General features: G+C 56.7%; 1 protein-coding gene across 1 annotated transcript in view; it reads left to right on the forward strand.

The window, feature by feature from the left end:
• The window catches only part of LOC144597550 (DNA mismatch repair protein Mlh3-like), a 56,747-nt gene that overhangs the window by 20,538 nt on the left and 21,166 nt on the right, over positions 1-15,043 (forward strand). Inside the window, 6 exon segments of the mRNA XM_078407028.1 lie at positions 132-211; positions 2,409-2,513; positions 3,109-3,178; positions 7,042-7,113; positions 7,516-7,624; positions 10,488-10,665. Coding sequence (XP_078263154.1) covers positions 132-211; positions 2,409-2,513; positions 3,109-3,178; positions 7,042-7,113; positions 7,516-7,624; positions 10,488-10,665 — 614 coding nt within the window.

Genomic DNA, 15,043 nt, shown 5'->3' on the forward strand with positions numbered 1-15,043 from the left:
CCCTGGCTAGATCAGCCCTAGAACGTGGTGAGCATTGCTGCTAAACTCATTGAAGGATGTGGTATATTGTGTGCTGAGTATCCCCATGTTAGCTACGTGCCATCACTCATGTGCTTGTTCTGTTTGGCCAGATGCTCTGTTGGGACCAAGTGATTCGCTGCGTTCCATGTTTCTGGAGTGGAGGAACCCTGTCTTTCTGCGGTCCCCAGAGGTAGGATGTGCTGCTTATGGAGTATTTGTTGCATTAATGCCATCATTACCTGCCCCAGGTTCAGTTTTAAAACAACCAATCTCTCCATGGCCTTGTGCCTGCCCTCACTCAACTCCATGTGTATAGACCAGAATCTCCACTTCTATCACTGTCAACAGTTTCATTTATTTGCACCCCTGTCATATCACCAAAGTCTGGGGCCCAAACATATTTCAGTTTGTTTGGGTTGTTTGGTAAGACTCCGAGAGCACCTGAGTTGCCTTCCTGAGCACCCTGAGCACCTTGAGCACCCTGAGCACCCTGAGCACCCTGAGCCACCCTGAGCCACCTTGAGCACCCTGAGCACCCTGAGCACCCTGAGCACCTTGAGCACCCTGAGGAATGGTGATGCTTTGGGTCGAGACCCTTCCTCAGTTCCTGGATAACCGTGCAGCCTCTGCTCATCTGCAGTTGATATACTTGGCCAATAAACTTATTAATTCATCCCCTTACATTGCCATTCATATCCCTCCACTGGACTGAGGCGGTCATGAGGGAGATGCCCGATTTCCTCTGTCCCCTCAGGAAGTAGAAGCATCGCTGTGTCTTCTCGGCTGTGTGCTGTGTCCACGATAGATCGTCTGTATTAATGCCATGGAATGTGAACCTTTCAACCAAAGATACGAGAGGAGCAAGATGGACCACTCCGTTGAAGTCGCCGATACTGAAGTGCAGTGCGCAAAGGAGCGGAACGGCTGCCATTTTAGTCGGTAACCCCGCCGTCCGCTCTGCCCCTCGCAGTGTAATCAGTGTTGTGGGGGAACAGTGTGTGTGATGATATCATTAAAATGCAGACTATATCTCATCTATCAACTCACAGATTTTTGTTATTTTTCTTTTAAAATGTTTCTGCAAGTTTCTGCCTACTAAAATGGCACCGTGACTTGCTGCGGGTTTTAGGGTCGAGTGGTCTATCTTACTCCTCTAGTATCTTTGCTCTCAACCGTATCCACTGCTGCACCATTGATGCTGATTGGGGCATGTTCCCCTCCTGATCTCTAACTAGTTCCTTCATGAACTGCAGACACTGAAATCTGAACTGATGAAGGGTCTTGACCCAGATACTGCCTGTGTAGACTGATGAATGGTCTTGACCCAGATACTGCCTGTGTAGACTGATGAATGGTCTTGACCCAGATACTGCCTGTGTAGACTGATGAATGGTCTTGACCCAGATACTGCCTGTGTAGACTGATGAATGGTCTTGACCCAGATACTGCCTGTGTAGACTGATGAATGGTCTTGACCCAGATACTGCCTGTGTAGACTGATGAATGGTCTTGATCCAGATGCTGCCTGTGTAGACTGATGAATGGTCTTGACCCAGATGCTGCCTGTGTAGACTGATGAAGGGTCTTGACCCAGATGCTGCCTGTGTAGACTGATGAAGGGTCTTGACCCAGATGCTGCCTGTGTAGACTGATGAAGGGTCTTGACCCAGATACTGCCTGTTTAGACTGATGAATGGTCTTGACCCAGATGCTGTCTGACCCGCTGAGTTCCACCGGGTGTTCTTTCTTTGCTCCAGATTCCAGCACCAGGTCTTTGCTCCAGATTCCAGCATCACAAGCTGTGGCCACTGAGGGGCTTTTCTTTCTCCCTTTGCTGGGAGTGCTGTAACCGGTTCAATGATTCTGTGTGGACCAGTGTGTGGTGGTGAAGAATCAGAGTGAGTTGTGTCTTGCGTTTACCAAGGTTCGTGGTGTGTTGGAAGGAAGTGCAGATGCTGGTTTAAACCAAAGATAGACACAAAAAGCTGGAGTATCTCAGCAGGTCAGGCAGCATCTCTGGAGAGAAGGAATGGGTGACGTTTCGGGTCAAGACCCTTCTTCAGACCAAAACGTCGTCTATTCCTTCTATCCAGAGGGGCTGCCTGTCCCACTGAGTTACTTCAGCTTTTTGTTCATGGTGTGCTGGGGATGTGGAATCTGTTCACACCATACATACATAGACAATAGGTGCAGGAGGAGGCCATTCAGCCCTTCGAGCCAGAACCGCCATTCAGCCATTGTGGCTGATCATCCACAATCAGTAACCCGTGCCTGCCTTCTCCCCATATCTCTTGATTCCGCTAGCCCTAAGAGCTCTATCTCACTCTCCTTTGATGCATCCAGTGAATCGGCCTCCACTGCCACTGCTCCTCTGTTTGCTGTTGCAGGTTGCTGTGGATGTTGGGAGTGTGCACGCGGACAGTTTAGCAGTGAAGATCCACAACATCTTGTATCCCTACCGCTTTACAAAGGACATGATCAGCTCAATGCAGGTGAGGAGCTCACACTAATCAGCACAGGTAAATGCAGGTGAGGGGCTTGCACTAATCAGCACAGGTAGACTATGCAGGTGAGGAGCTCACACTAATCAGCACAGGTGAATGCAGGTGAGGAGCTCACACTAATCAGCACAGGTGAATGCAGGTGAGGGGCTCGCACTAATCAGCACAGGTGAATGCAGGTGAGGGGCTCGCACTAATCAGCACAGGTGAATGCAGGTGAGGGGCTTGCACTAATCAGCACAGGTGAATGCAGGTGAGGGGCTCGCACTAATCAGCACAGGTGAATGCAGGTGAGGGGCTCGCACTAATCAGCACAGGTGAATGCAGGTGAGGGGCTCGCACTAATCAGCACAGGTGAATGCAGGTGAGGGGCTCGCACTAATCAGCACAGGTGAATGCAGGTGAGGGGCTCGCACTAATCAGCACAGGTGAATGCAGGTGAGGGGCTTGCACTAATCAGCACAGGTGAATGCAGGTGAGAGGCTCACACTAATCAGCACAGGGGCAGCATGGATGGTGGGTGAATCATGCTAATTGCTGGAGACATTTCCTCAGACTCCAGTTCTGTGATAATTGTGTCTTTCAGGTCCTTAATCAGGTGGACAACAAGTTCATTGCCTGCTTGATAAACACGAGACTGGACAAGGGGACTGCAGGTAGGCCTGGCTTGCCCTGTGATGGGGAGGGGTTGTTACTCCCATTTGGTCAGAAGCTTGCAAAACAAGGCTGGAGTACATTGCATCAGAATACTTCCTACCACCCTCTAGATGTTCGAGAGAACCCTTGTGGACATGCCAGATCTCAGGTGCATTGTGGGCATGCCAGATCTCAGGTGGACATGCCAGATCTCAGGTGCATTGTGGACATGCCAGATCTCAGGTGCATTGTGGGCATGCCAGATCTCAGGTGGACATGCCAGATCTCAGGTGCCCTGTGGACATGCCAGATCTCAGGTGCATTGTGGACATGCCAGATCTTCTCAGATGTCCAAGAAAGTAAACGCACAGATGCACCTTCTTGATAACAGCATCAATGTGATGTGACCAGGTCAGGGTGCTGGGATCAGGGTGCTGGGGTCAGGGTGCTGGGGTCGGGGTCAGGGTGCTGCGGTCGGGTCAGGGTGCTGGGGTCAGGGTGCTGGGGTCAGGGTGCTGGGGTCGGGTCAGGGTGCTGGGGTCTGGACGCTGGGGGTCTGGACGCTGGGGGTCAGGGTCTGGGGTCTGGACACTGGGGAAAGTGAAGGCGTTGACCATCTCCACAGCCACTCTATTAATGAGGAAAGAGTTGTGTTCACCTCCTGGTTTCCTCAGGTCTACAACCAAATCTTGCTACCATTAGGGCTACATAGAAAAATAGGTGCAGGAGGAGGCCATTTGGCCCTTTGAGCCAGCACCACCATTCACTGTGATCATGGCTGATTATCCGAAATCAGTGCCCCGTTCCTGTTTTTCTCCGTATCCCTTGATTCCCTTGGCCCTACGAGCTAAATCTGACTATAGGATCTGTCACCGTGACAGGGTTCCTGATCTCTATCCTGTACTCCATCTCATGACTGTAATTGATCAACAGTGAGGGATGGAGTAGCACCTGTACCTGGCCACGTGGTGGGTGTACAGGGCATGCAAGCACCTGTACTTGGGCACGCAAGCACCTGTACCTGGCCACGTAAGCACCTGTACCTGGCCACACGGTCATGGGTGTACAGGGCACGCAAGAACCTGTACCTGGCCACGCAAGCACCTGTACCTGGCCACGCAAGCACCTGTGCCTGGCCACGCAAGCACCTGTACCTGGCCACGCAAGCACCTGTACCTGGCCATGCAAGCACCTGTACCTGGCCACGCGGTTGTGGGTGTACAGGGCATGCCAGCACCTGTACCTGGCCACGCAAGCACCTGTACCTGGCCACACGGTCATGGGTGTACAGGGCACGCAAGCACCTGTACCTGGCCACGCGGTCGTGGGTGTACGGGGAACAGTGAGGGTCAGGGTGGAGGAAACGTTCTAACCAACTCTCCGTCAGGATATCCTGAAGCCAGTTGCAAATGGAGGCCTGAAGGCCAACGTCCAGGGGCTTAGAGATGACTTATTTGGTACGGTGGTGTTGAAAGTGGAGCGTAGCATCTTGACATGGGTGTCCTTGATGTCATGGTGATCCAGAGTTGAATGTCGTGCAAGAGAGACTTCATCCCCAACAGATTGTAACGGTGGAGATTGTCCAGGCGATTGGTGCAGATATGGGCCACCCCTTCTCTTTCAACGCTCTTATTATGTCATTGTCATCGAGGCCCTTCGGCCCAACTTGCCCATGCTGACCAACATGCCCCATCTACACTGGTCCCACCTGCTGACATTTGACCCATATCCTTCCAAACCTTCCCTATCCATGTCCCTGTCCAAGTGACTTCCAATTGTGATGGCCATTGACACAGGTCACTTTACTTTCTTTGGACTGGAATGAAGCAGGTGGGGTGAGTAGACTGTAAAACCACCTGGAATCTCCTTCCCCTCACCTGAACCTCTGCTCTTGTTTGTGATGCTGCCACTCTACCCTGTCTGCTCCAACACCACCGGCAGCACCAGCCCATCCCCACACCACACGGGCCACTCCCAATCCTCCTTCACCACTGGGACAACAAGGCTAGTCTACACAATCACCCACACCCTGCTGACTGCAACAACCTCTCCCTCAGTGTCAGCTCTGGGGGGGGGGTGTCAGCTCTGGGGGGGGGTGTCAGCTCTGGGGGGGGTGTCAGCTCTGGGGGGGGTGTCAGCTCTGGGGGGGAGTGTCAGCTCTGGGGGGGTGTCAGCTCTGGGGGCGAGTGTCAGCTCTGGGGGGGTGTCAGCTCTGGGGGGGGTGTCAGCTCTGGGGGGGGTGTCAGCTCTGGGGGGGGGTCAGCTCTGGGGGGGAGTGTCAGCTCTGGGGGGGTGTCAGCTCTGGGGGGGAGTGTCAGCTCTGGGGGGGGGAGTGTCAGCTCGGGGGGGGTCAGCTCTGGGGGGGGTGTCAGCTCTGGGGGGGGGAGTGTCAGCTCTGGGGGGGAGTGTCAGCTCTGGGGGGGGAGTGTCAGCTCCAGGGGGGGTGTCAGCTCCAGGGGGGGGAGTGTCAGCTCTGGGGGGGGTGTCAGCTCTGGGGGGTGTCAGCTCTGGGGGGGTCAGCTCTGGGGGGGGTGTCAGCTCTGGGGGGGGGTGTCACCTCGGGGGGGGGTGTCACCTCGGGGGGGTGTCAGCTCTGGGGGGGTCAGCTCTGGGGGGGGTGGGGTGTCAGCTCTGGGGGGGTGTCAGCTCTGGGGGGGGGTGTCACCTCTGGGGGGGGTTGTCACCTCGGGGGGGTGTCACCTCGGGGGGGGGTGTCACCTCGGGGGGGGGGGTGTCACCTCGGGGGGGGGGTGTCACCTCTGGGGGGGGGGAGTGCAGTCTGTTCTGGTGCTGAAGGGGACATGGTTCAGGTTATTGGGTGTAAATATCACCAACTACTGGTCCTGGACCGCTACATCGATGCTCTGGTCAAGAAGGTACATTCATGCCTCTACTTCCTCCAAGCCAAGGAAGTCCAGCATGTCCCAACGATTGATACACGCTTCTGCAGACGCACTGTAGAACGTGTCCCATGTAGACGTGACCAATGTTGGCAAAGATGCTGCACCTTGTCCCGACCTTGAGACTGGATCCCTGATCTGCCAACTCAAGCGTGCCCCACACCTGCGGCATTGCTCTTCGCATCGATCCTCTCCCATCCTTCATCACCTTGTCCAGGGAGCTGCCCGGGGGTCCGCGGTGGGGGGGGGGGGGGGGCGGGCTCCATTGAGCTGTGTGTGTGTCAATGTGTATGTCACTGTGTGTGTGTGTATATGTACTGTGTGTATGTGTGTCACTGTGTGTGTCACTGTGTGTGTGTGTGTGTGTCACTGTGTGTGTGTGTCACTGTGTGTGTCACTGTGTGTGTCACTGTGTCACTGTGTGTGTCACTGAGTGTGTGTCACTGTGTGTCACTGTGTGTGTGTGTCACTGTGTGCGGTGTGTCACTGTGTGCGTGTGTCACTGTCACTGGGTTTCACTGTGTGTGTGTGACTGTGTGTGTCACTGTGTGTGTGTGCGTCTGTGTGTGTGTGTCACTGGTGTGTGTGTGCGTCTGTATGTGTGTGTCACTGTGTGTGCATGTGTGCGTGTGTCACTGTGTGTCTGTCACTGTGTGTGTCACTGTGTGTCACTGTGTGTGTGTGTGTCACTGTGTCACTGTGTGTGTGTCATTGTGTGCGTGTGTGTGTGTGTGTGTCACTGTGTGTTTGTGTGTGCGTGTGTGTCACTGTGTGCGCGTGTGTGTGTGTCACTGTGTCATTGTGTGCATGTGTGTGTGTGTGTGTTTGTGTGCGTGTGTGTCACTGTGTGTATCACTGTGTGTGTACGCGTGTGTGCGTGGGGGTGTGTGCGCGTGTGTATGCGCGTGTGTGTGTGTGTGTGGGGTGTGCTGTGTGGGGTGGGTGTGTGTGTGGTGTGTGACTGTGTGTGTTTTCCTCTACAGGCAGTAACCTGCTGGTATTGGTGGATCAGCACGCTGCTCACGAGAGGGTGCGTCTGGAACAGCTCATCTCAGGTCAGCACCAGCCCATCCCCCCCACCACACCGCCCACCATTACTGCCCCCCCCCCACACAGCCCACCATTACTGCCCCACCATTACTGCCTCACACCACACAGCCCACCATTACTGCCCCACCATTACTGCCCCCCCACACAGCCCACCATTACTGCCCCACCATTACTGCCCCACCATTACTGCCCCCCCCCACACAGCCCACCATTACTGCCCCCCCACACAGCCCACCATTACTGCCCCACCATTACTGCCCCACCATTACTGCCCCACCATTACTGCCCTGCCTTCACCTGGGTTTACAGTGTGGTGTCACACACAGGTCACAGGGGCTGTGGGTGGAAAGGCAGGGGGACGGATGAAGTTGGGACAGACAGTGTTGACCGATGCTGTGTCCCCGCAGATTGCCACGAGTCAGTACCGGGTCAGTGTGGCCGCAGGAGGCTGACCACATCCACCGTCTGCCCACCCATGGAGATCCGCTGCACCCCGGACGAGATCCGACTGCTACGGTCAGTGAGGCCAGGCTGTGAGGAGCCGACCCGTCACCCCCCCGACCCGTCGCCCCCCCGACCCGTCACCCCCCCCGACCCACCGACCCACCGACCCACCGCCCCCCCCGACCCGTCACCCCCCCGACCCGTCACCCCCCCCGACCCACCGACCCACCGACCCACCGCCCCCCCGACCCACACTGCCCCCTTCCCACTGCCCCTCCTCCCACTGCCTCCCACCACCCCCCTCCCACTGCCCCCCTCCCACTGCCCCCCTCCCACTGCCCCCCCTCCCACTACCCCACCTCCCACTGCCCCCCCTCCCACTACCCCACCTCCCACTGCCCCCCCTCCCACTGCCCCCCCTCCCACTGCCCCCCCTCCCACTGCCTCCCCTCCACTGCCCCCCCTCCCACTGCCTCCCACCACCCCCCCCTCCCACTGCCCCCCTCCCACTGCCCCCCCTCCCACTGCCCCCCCTCCCACTGCCCCCCCTCCCACTGCCCCCCCTCCCACTACCCCACCTCCCACTGCCCCCCTCCCACTACCCCACCTCCCACTGCCCCCCCTCCCACTGCCCCCCCTCCCACTGCCCCCCCTCCCACTGCCCCCCCTCCCACTGCCCCCCCTCCCCACTGCCCCCCCTCCCACTGCCTCTCCTCCCACTGCCTCCCACCACCCCCCCCTCCCACTGCCCCCCTCCCACTGCCCCCCCTCCCACTGCCCCCTCCCACTGCCCCCCCTCCCACTACCCCACCTCCCACTGCCCCCCCTCCCACTGCCCCCCTCCCACTGCCCCTCCTCCCACTGCCTCCCACCACCCTCCTTCCACTGCCCCCCTCCCACTGCCCCCTCCCACTGCCCCCCTCCTTCCCACTGCCCCCTCCCACTGCCCCCCCTCCCACTGCCCCCCTCCCACTGCCCCCCTCCCACACTGCCTCCCACCACCCTCCCTCCCACTGCCTCCCCTCCCACTGCCCCCCCTCCCACTGCCCCCCCCTCCCACTGCCCCCCCTCCCACTGCCCCCCTCCCACTGCCCCCCCTCCCACCACCCTCCCTCCCACTGCCTCCCCCTCCCACTGCCCCCCCTCCCACTGCCCCTCCTCCCACTGCCTCCCCCTCCCACTGCCCCCCCTCCTACTGCCCCCCCAACCCACCTCCCCCCCCGACCCACTGCCCCCCTCCCACTGCCCCCCATCCTACTGCCCCCCCTCCCCACTGCCCCCCCTCGACCCACCGCCCCCCCGCCCCACACTGTCCCCCCCTCCCCTCCCCGCCCAACCCCTCCACTCCCCTCCCCTGCTGGGCCTGAGCTCACACAGCTGGTGTGTGTGGGAGAGGAGGATCCTGGAACACACCAGGTGTTTGGGGTCCAGGTATGTCCTGGGGGGGCAATGCTGGGAGTGGGGGGCCAGTACTTGTTCAGGGGCCAGTGCTGGTTCAGCGGGGGGGGGGGGGGTGCAGGGGCCAGTGCAGGGGGGGGGGGAGTGGTGCAGGGGCCTGTATGGGAGTGGGGGGCAGTGCTGGGAGTGGGGGGGCAGTGCTGGTGCAGGGGCCTGCATGGGAGTGGGGGGGAGGGGGTGGTGGTGCAGGGGCCTGTATGGGGGGTGGTGGTGCAGGGCCTGTATGGGAGTGGGGGGGAGGGGGTGGTGCAGGGGCCTGTATGGGAGTGGGGGGGAGGGGGTGCAGGGGCCTGTGTGGAGTGGGGGGGGAGGGGGTGGTGCAGGGGCCTGTATGGGAGTGGGGGGGAGGGGGTGCAGGGGCCTGTGTGGGAGTGGGGGGGAGGGGGTGGTGCAGGGGCCTGTGTGGGGGTGGGGGGGGGAGGGGGTGGTGCAGGGGCCTGTGTGGGAGTGGGGGGAGGGGGTGGTGCAGGGGCCTGTGTGGAGTGGGGGGGAGGGGGTGCAGGGGCCTGTGGGGGAGTGGGGGGGAGGGGGTGGTGCAGGGTCCTGTATGGGAGTGGGGGGGGAGGGGGGTGGTGCAGGGGCCTGTGTGGGAGTGGGGGGGGAGGGGGTGCAGGGGCCTGTGGGGGAGTGGGGGGGAGGGGTGGTGCAGGGTCCTGTATGGGAGTGGGGGGGGGAGGGGGTGGTGTAGGGTCCTGTGGGAAGTGGGGGGGAGGGGTGGTGCAGGGTCCTGTATGGGAGTGGGGGGGGGGAGGGGGTGGTGCAGGGGCCTGTGTGGGAGTGGGGGGGGGAGGGGGTGGTGCAGGGGCCTGTGTGGGAGTGGAGGGGGAGGGGGTGGTGCAGGGGCCTGTGCAGGGGCCTGTATGGGAGTGGGGGGGGAGGGGGTGGTGCAGGGGCCTGTGTGGGAGTGGGGGGGAGGGGGTGGTGCAGGGGCCTGTGTGGGAGTGGGGAGGGTGGTGAGGGGCTGTAGGGAGTGGGGGGGAGGGGGGTGCAGGGGCCTGTGTGGGAGTGGGGGGGAGGGGGTGGTGCAGGGGCCTGTGTGGGAGTGGGGGGGAGGGGGTGGTGCAGGGGCCTGTGTGGGAGTGGGGGGGGAGGGGGTGGTGCAGGGCTGAGTGGGGGGCAGGGCCTGTATGGGAGTGGGGGGGGAGGGGGTGGTGCAGGGGCCTGTGTGGGAGTGGGGGGGGAGGGGGTGGTGCAGGGGCCTGTGTGGGAGTGGGGGGGGGGACGGGGTGGTGCAGGGGCCTGTGTGGGAGTGGGGGGGGGAGGGGTGGTGCAGGGGCCTGTGTGGGAGTGGGGGGGAGGGGGTGGTGCAGGGGCCTGTGTGGGAGTGGGGGGGAGGGGGTGGTGCAGGGGCTGGGGAGGGGCCTGAGTGTGTGGGAGTGGGGTGGGAGGGGTGCAGGGGCCTGTGGGGGAGTGGGGGGGGAGGGGGTGGTGCAGGGTCCTGTGTGGGGGTGGGTGTTGATGGTGTGGGTGTCCACAGGCTACACGTGGAACAGCTGGAGAGTGCGGGCCTGGTGCTGGAGTTGGGTGCAGCCGGGGCTGGGGCTGGGGATGTGGATGTGGACGTACGGGTGAGCAGGGTGCCGGCCTGCTTCGTGCAGAGAGAAGCAACTGAGGCTCGGAGAGGACGACCCCCCGTCACGCAAACCATCGTGCAGGCAAGATGGCCGCTCCACACGGCACGTACACGGTACACGGCACACGGCTCCCACACACGGCACACGGCTCCCACACACGGCACACGGCAACATTAACACATGTGGGGCACTAGGCATGTGTGTGTGAACGTGTGTGTGCACAGGACATACAATGTGTGTACGTGTGGGACACTAAACGTATGTGTTTGGGCGTGCTGTGTGTGTGAAGACGTGTGCAGTTTGCCCTCCATTGTCTTTGTTTAGTTGATGGTGACTTGTTATCCATTCAGTGGGAAGACTACACGTGATTACAATTGAGCCATTTACAATGTACAGATACAAGGTCATAAGTGATAAGAGTAGAATTAGGCCATTCGGCCCATCATGCTGATCTATCTCTCAATCCTAACCCCATTTTCCTGCCTTCTCCCCATAACCCCTAGCACCCGTACTAATCAAGAATCTATCCACCTCTGCCTTAAATATATCCACAGCCGTCTGTGGCAAAGACTCCCACAGATTCACCACCCTCTGACTAAAGAAATTTCTCCTTCCTAAAACAACGTCCTTTAATTCTGAGGCTGTGCCCTCTAGTCCTAGACTCTCCCACTGGTTTGAAACATCCTCTCCACATCCACTCTATCCAGGCCTTTCACTATTCTGTACGTTTCAATGAGGTCCCCCCTCATTCCTCTAAACTCCAGCGAGTACAGGCCCAGTGCTGACAAACGCTCATCACAGGTTAACCCACTCATTGCTGGGATCATCCTTGTAAACCTCCTCTGGACCCTCTCCAGAGCCAGCACATCCTTCCTCAGATACGGGGCCCAATATTGCTCACAATACTCCAAATGCAGCCTGACCAGCGCCTTATACAGCCCCAGCATTACATCCCTGTTCTTGTACACAAGCCCTCTCGAAATAAATGCGAGCATGGCGTTTGACTTCTTTACTACCGATTCCACTTGCAGATTAATCTTCTGGGAATCCTGCACCAGCTCCCAAGTCCCTTTGCACCTCCGATTTCTGGATTCTCTCCCCATTTAGAAAATAGTCTACGCCTTTATTCCGACGACCAAAATGCATGACCCCACACTTTGCTGCACAATGTTCCACCTGCCGCTTCCCTGCCCACTCTCCCAACCTGTCCAAGTCCTTCTGCAGAGTCCCTGCTTTCTCTACACTACCTGCCCCTCCACCTATTTTTGTATCATCCGCAAACTTGGTCACAAAGCCTTCAATCCCCTCGTCCAAATCATGATATTCAACGTGAAGAGTAGCGGCCCCAGCACCGAGCCCTGCGGAACTCCACTGGTCACTGGCAGCCACCCAGTGAAAGCCCCCTTTACTGCCACTCTTTGCCCTCTGCCATCCAGCCAGCCTGCTGTCCATGCCAGTATCTGCCCTTTGACACCGTGGGCTCTCATCTTCCTTAGCAGCCTCACGTGTGGCACCTTATCAAAGGCTTTCTGAAAATCTAAGTGAACAACATCTATTGACTCCATTGTCTGTCCTGCTATTTATTTCTTCAAAGAATTCCAGCAAATTGTCAAGCAAGACCTCCCCTTCACAAAGCCATGCTGACTTCTGCTTATTTTATTGTGAACTCCGTAACCTCATCCTTTATAACAGACAAAACCTTACCAACCACCTAAAGTCAGTCTAACCGGCCTGTAGTTCCCACTATTCTGCCTTGCTCCCTTCTTATGCAGCGGCGTAATAGTGGCAATTTTTACACTCATCTGGGACCTCTCCTGTCTCTAGTGATTCCTGAAATATCACGATCAACACCTCCACATTCATCAAAAACCACCTCTTTCAGAACCCTAGGGTGCAGTCCATCCGGTCCAGGTGACTTATCCACATTCATCATCGCAAGCACCTTCTCTCCAGTGATAGCCAATTTCAGGCACGTTGCTGTTGTCTTCCACTGTGAAGACTGATGCAAAAAAGTTATTCAACTCCTCTGCCATTTCTTTATTCCCCATTATCACTTCTGCATCATTCTCCAGCGGCCCAACGCCCACTCTTGCCTCTTTCTTACTCTTTATATAACTGAAGAAACTCTTGCTATCCTCTTTTATATTATTGGCCAGCTTACCTTCGTATTTCACCTTTTCTCCCCGTATTGCCTTTTTAGTTACCTTCTGTTGTTCTTTAAAAGCTTCCCAATCCTCTGGCTTCCCACTCATCTTTGCTGTGTTGCACACATTCTCATTTAGTTTTATACTGTCATTGACTTCCTTGTCAGCCACGGTTGCCTCTTTCTCCCCCGAGAATCTTTCTTCCTCTTTGGAATGAACTGATCCTACCCCTTCTGTATTATTCCCAGAAACACCTGCCATTGTTGTTCCACTGTCTTCCCTGCTAGGGTCCCTCTCCAGTCAACTCTGGCCAGCTCCTGCCTCGTGCCTCTGTAATCCCCCTTGCTCAACTGAGTTACTGACACTTCCGATTTTTCCCTTCTCCCTCTCAAATTGCAGATGAAAACTGATCATATTATGGTTACTACCTCCTAATGGCTCTTTTACCTTGAGTTCCCTTATCAAATCCGGTTCATTACACAACACTACATCCCGAATTGCCTTCTCCCTAGTAGGCTCCAGTACAAGCTGCTCTAAGAATCCATCTCAGAGACACTCCACAAACTCTCTTTCCTGGGGTCCATTACCAACAATAGACAATAGAAAATAGGTGCAGGAGAAGGCCATTCGGCCCTTCGAGCCAGCACCGCCATTCAATGTGATCATGGCTGATCATTCTCAATCAGTACCCCGTTCCTGCCTTCTCCCCATACCCCCTGACTCCGCTATCCTTAAGAGCTCTATCTAGCTCTCTCTTGAATGTATTCAGAGAATTGGCCTCCACTGCCCTCTGAGGCAGAGAATTCCACAGATTCACAACTCCTGACTAAAAAAGTTTTTCCTCATCTCAGTTCTAAATGGCCTACCCCTTATTCTTAAACTGTGGCCCCTTGTTCTGGACTCCCCCAACATTGGGAACATGTTATCTGCCTCTAATGTGTCCAATCCCCTAATTATCTTATATGTTTCAATAAGATCCCCCCTCATCCTTCTAAATTCCAGTGAATACAAGCCCAATCGCTCCAGCCTTTCAACATACGACAGTCCCGCCATTCCGGGAATTAACCTAGTGAACCTACGCTGCACGCCCTCCATAGCAAGAATATCCTTCCTCAAATTTGGAGACCAAAACTGCACACAGTACTCCAGGTGCGGTCTCACCAGGGCCCGGTACAACTGTAGAAGGACCTCTTTGCTCCTATACTCAACTCCTCTTGTTATGAAGGCCAACATTCCATTGGCTTTCTTCACTGCCTTCTGTACCTGCATGCTTCCATTCAGTGACTGATGCACTAGGACACCCAGATCACGTTGTACGTCCCCTTTTCCTAACTTGACACCATTCAGATAATAATCTGCCTTCCTATTCTTACCACCAAAGTGGATAACCTCACACTTATCTACATTAAACTGCATCTGCCATGCATCTGCCCACTCACACAACCTGTCCAAGTCACCCTGCAACCTCATAGCATCTTCCTCACAGTTCACACTGCCACCTAGCTTTGTATCATTGGCAAATTTGCTAATGGTACTTTTAATCCCTTCATCCAAGTCATTGATGTATATTGTAAATAGCTGCGGTCCCAACACCGAGCCTTGCGGTACCCCACTAGTCACTGCCTGCCATTCTGAAAGGGACCCATTTATCCCACACTCTTTGCTTTCTGTCTGCCAACCAACTTTCTATCCATGTCAGTACTCTACCTCCAATACCATGTGCTCTAATTTTGCCCACCAATCTCCTATGTGGGACCTTGTCGAAGGCTTTCTGAAAGTCGAGGTACACCACATCCACCGGCTCTCCCCTGTCAATTTACCTAGTTACATCCTCAAGGAACCATGCAGGTACAGCAGGCAGTGAAGAAAGCCAATGGAATGTCCAGAACAAGGGGAGCAATAACAGTTTAAGAATAAGGGGTAGGCCATTTAGAACCGAGATGAGGAAAAACGTTTTCAGTCAGAGAGTTGTGAATCTGTGGCATTCACTGCCTTTGAAGGAGGCCAATTCTCTGAATGCATTCAAGAGAGAGCTAGATAGAGCTCTTAAGGATAGTTTGAGTCAGGGGGTATGGGGAGAAGGCAGGAACGGGGTACTGATTGAGAATGAGCAGCCATGATCACATTGAATGGCGGTGCTGTCTCGAAGGGCCGAATGACAATAGACAATAGACAATAGACAATAGGTGCAGGAGTAGGCCATTCAGCCCTTCGAGCCAGCACCGCCATTCAATGCGATCATGGCTGATCACTATCAATCAGTACCCCGTTCCTGCCTTCTCCCCATACCCCCTCACTCCGCTATCCTTAAGAGA

This window comes from Rhinoraja longicauda, chromosome 10 (genome assembly GCF_053455715.1).
Source record: "Rhinoraja longicauda isolate Sanriku21f chromosome 10, sRhiLon1.1, whole genome shotgun sequence".
Lineage (NCBI taxonomy): Eukaryota > Metazoa > Chordata > Chondrichthyes > Rajiformes > Arhynchobatidae > Rhinoraja > Rhinoraja longicauda.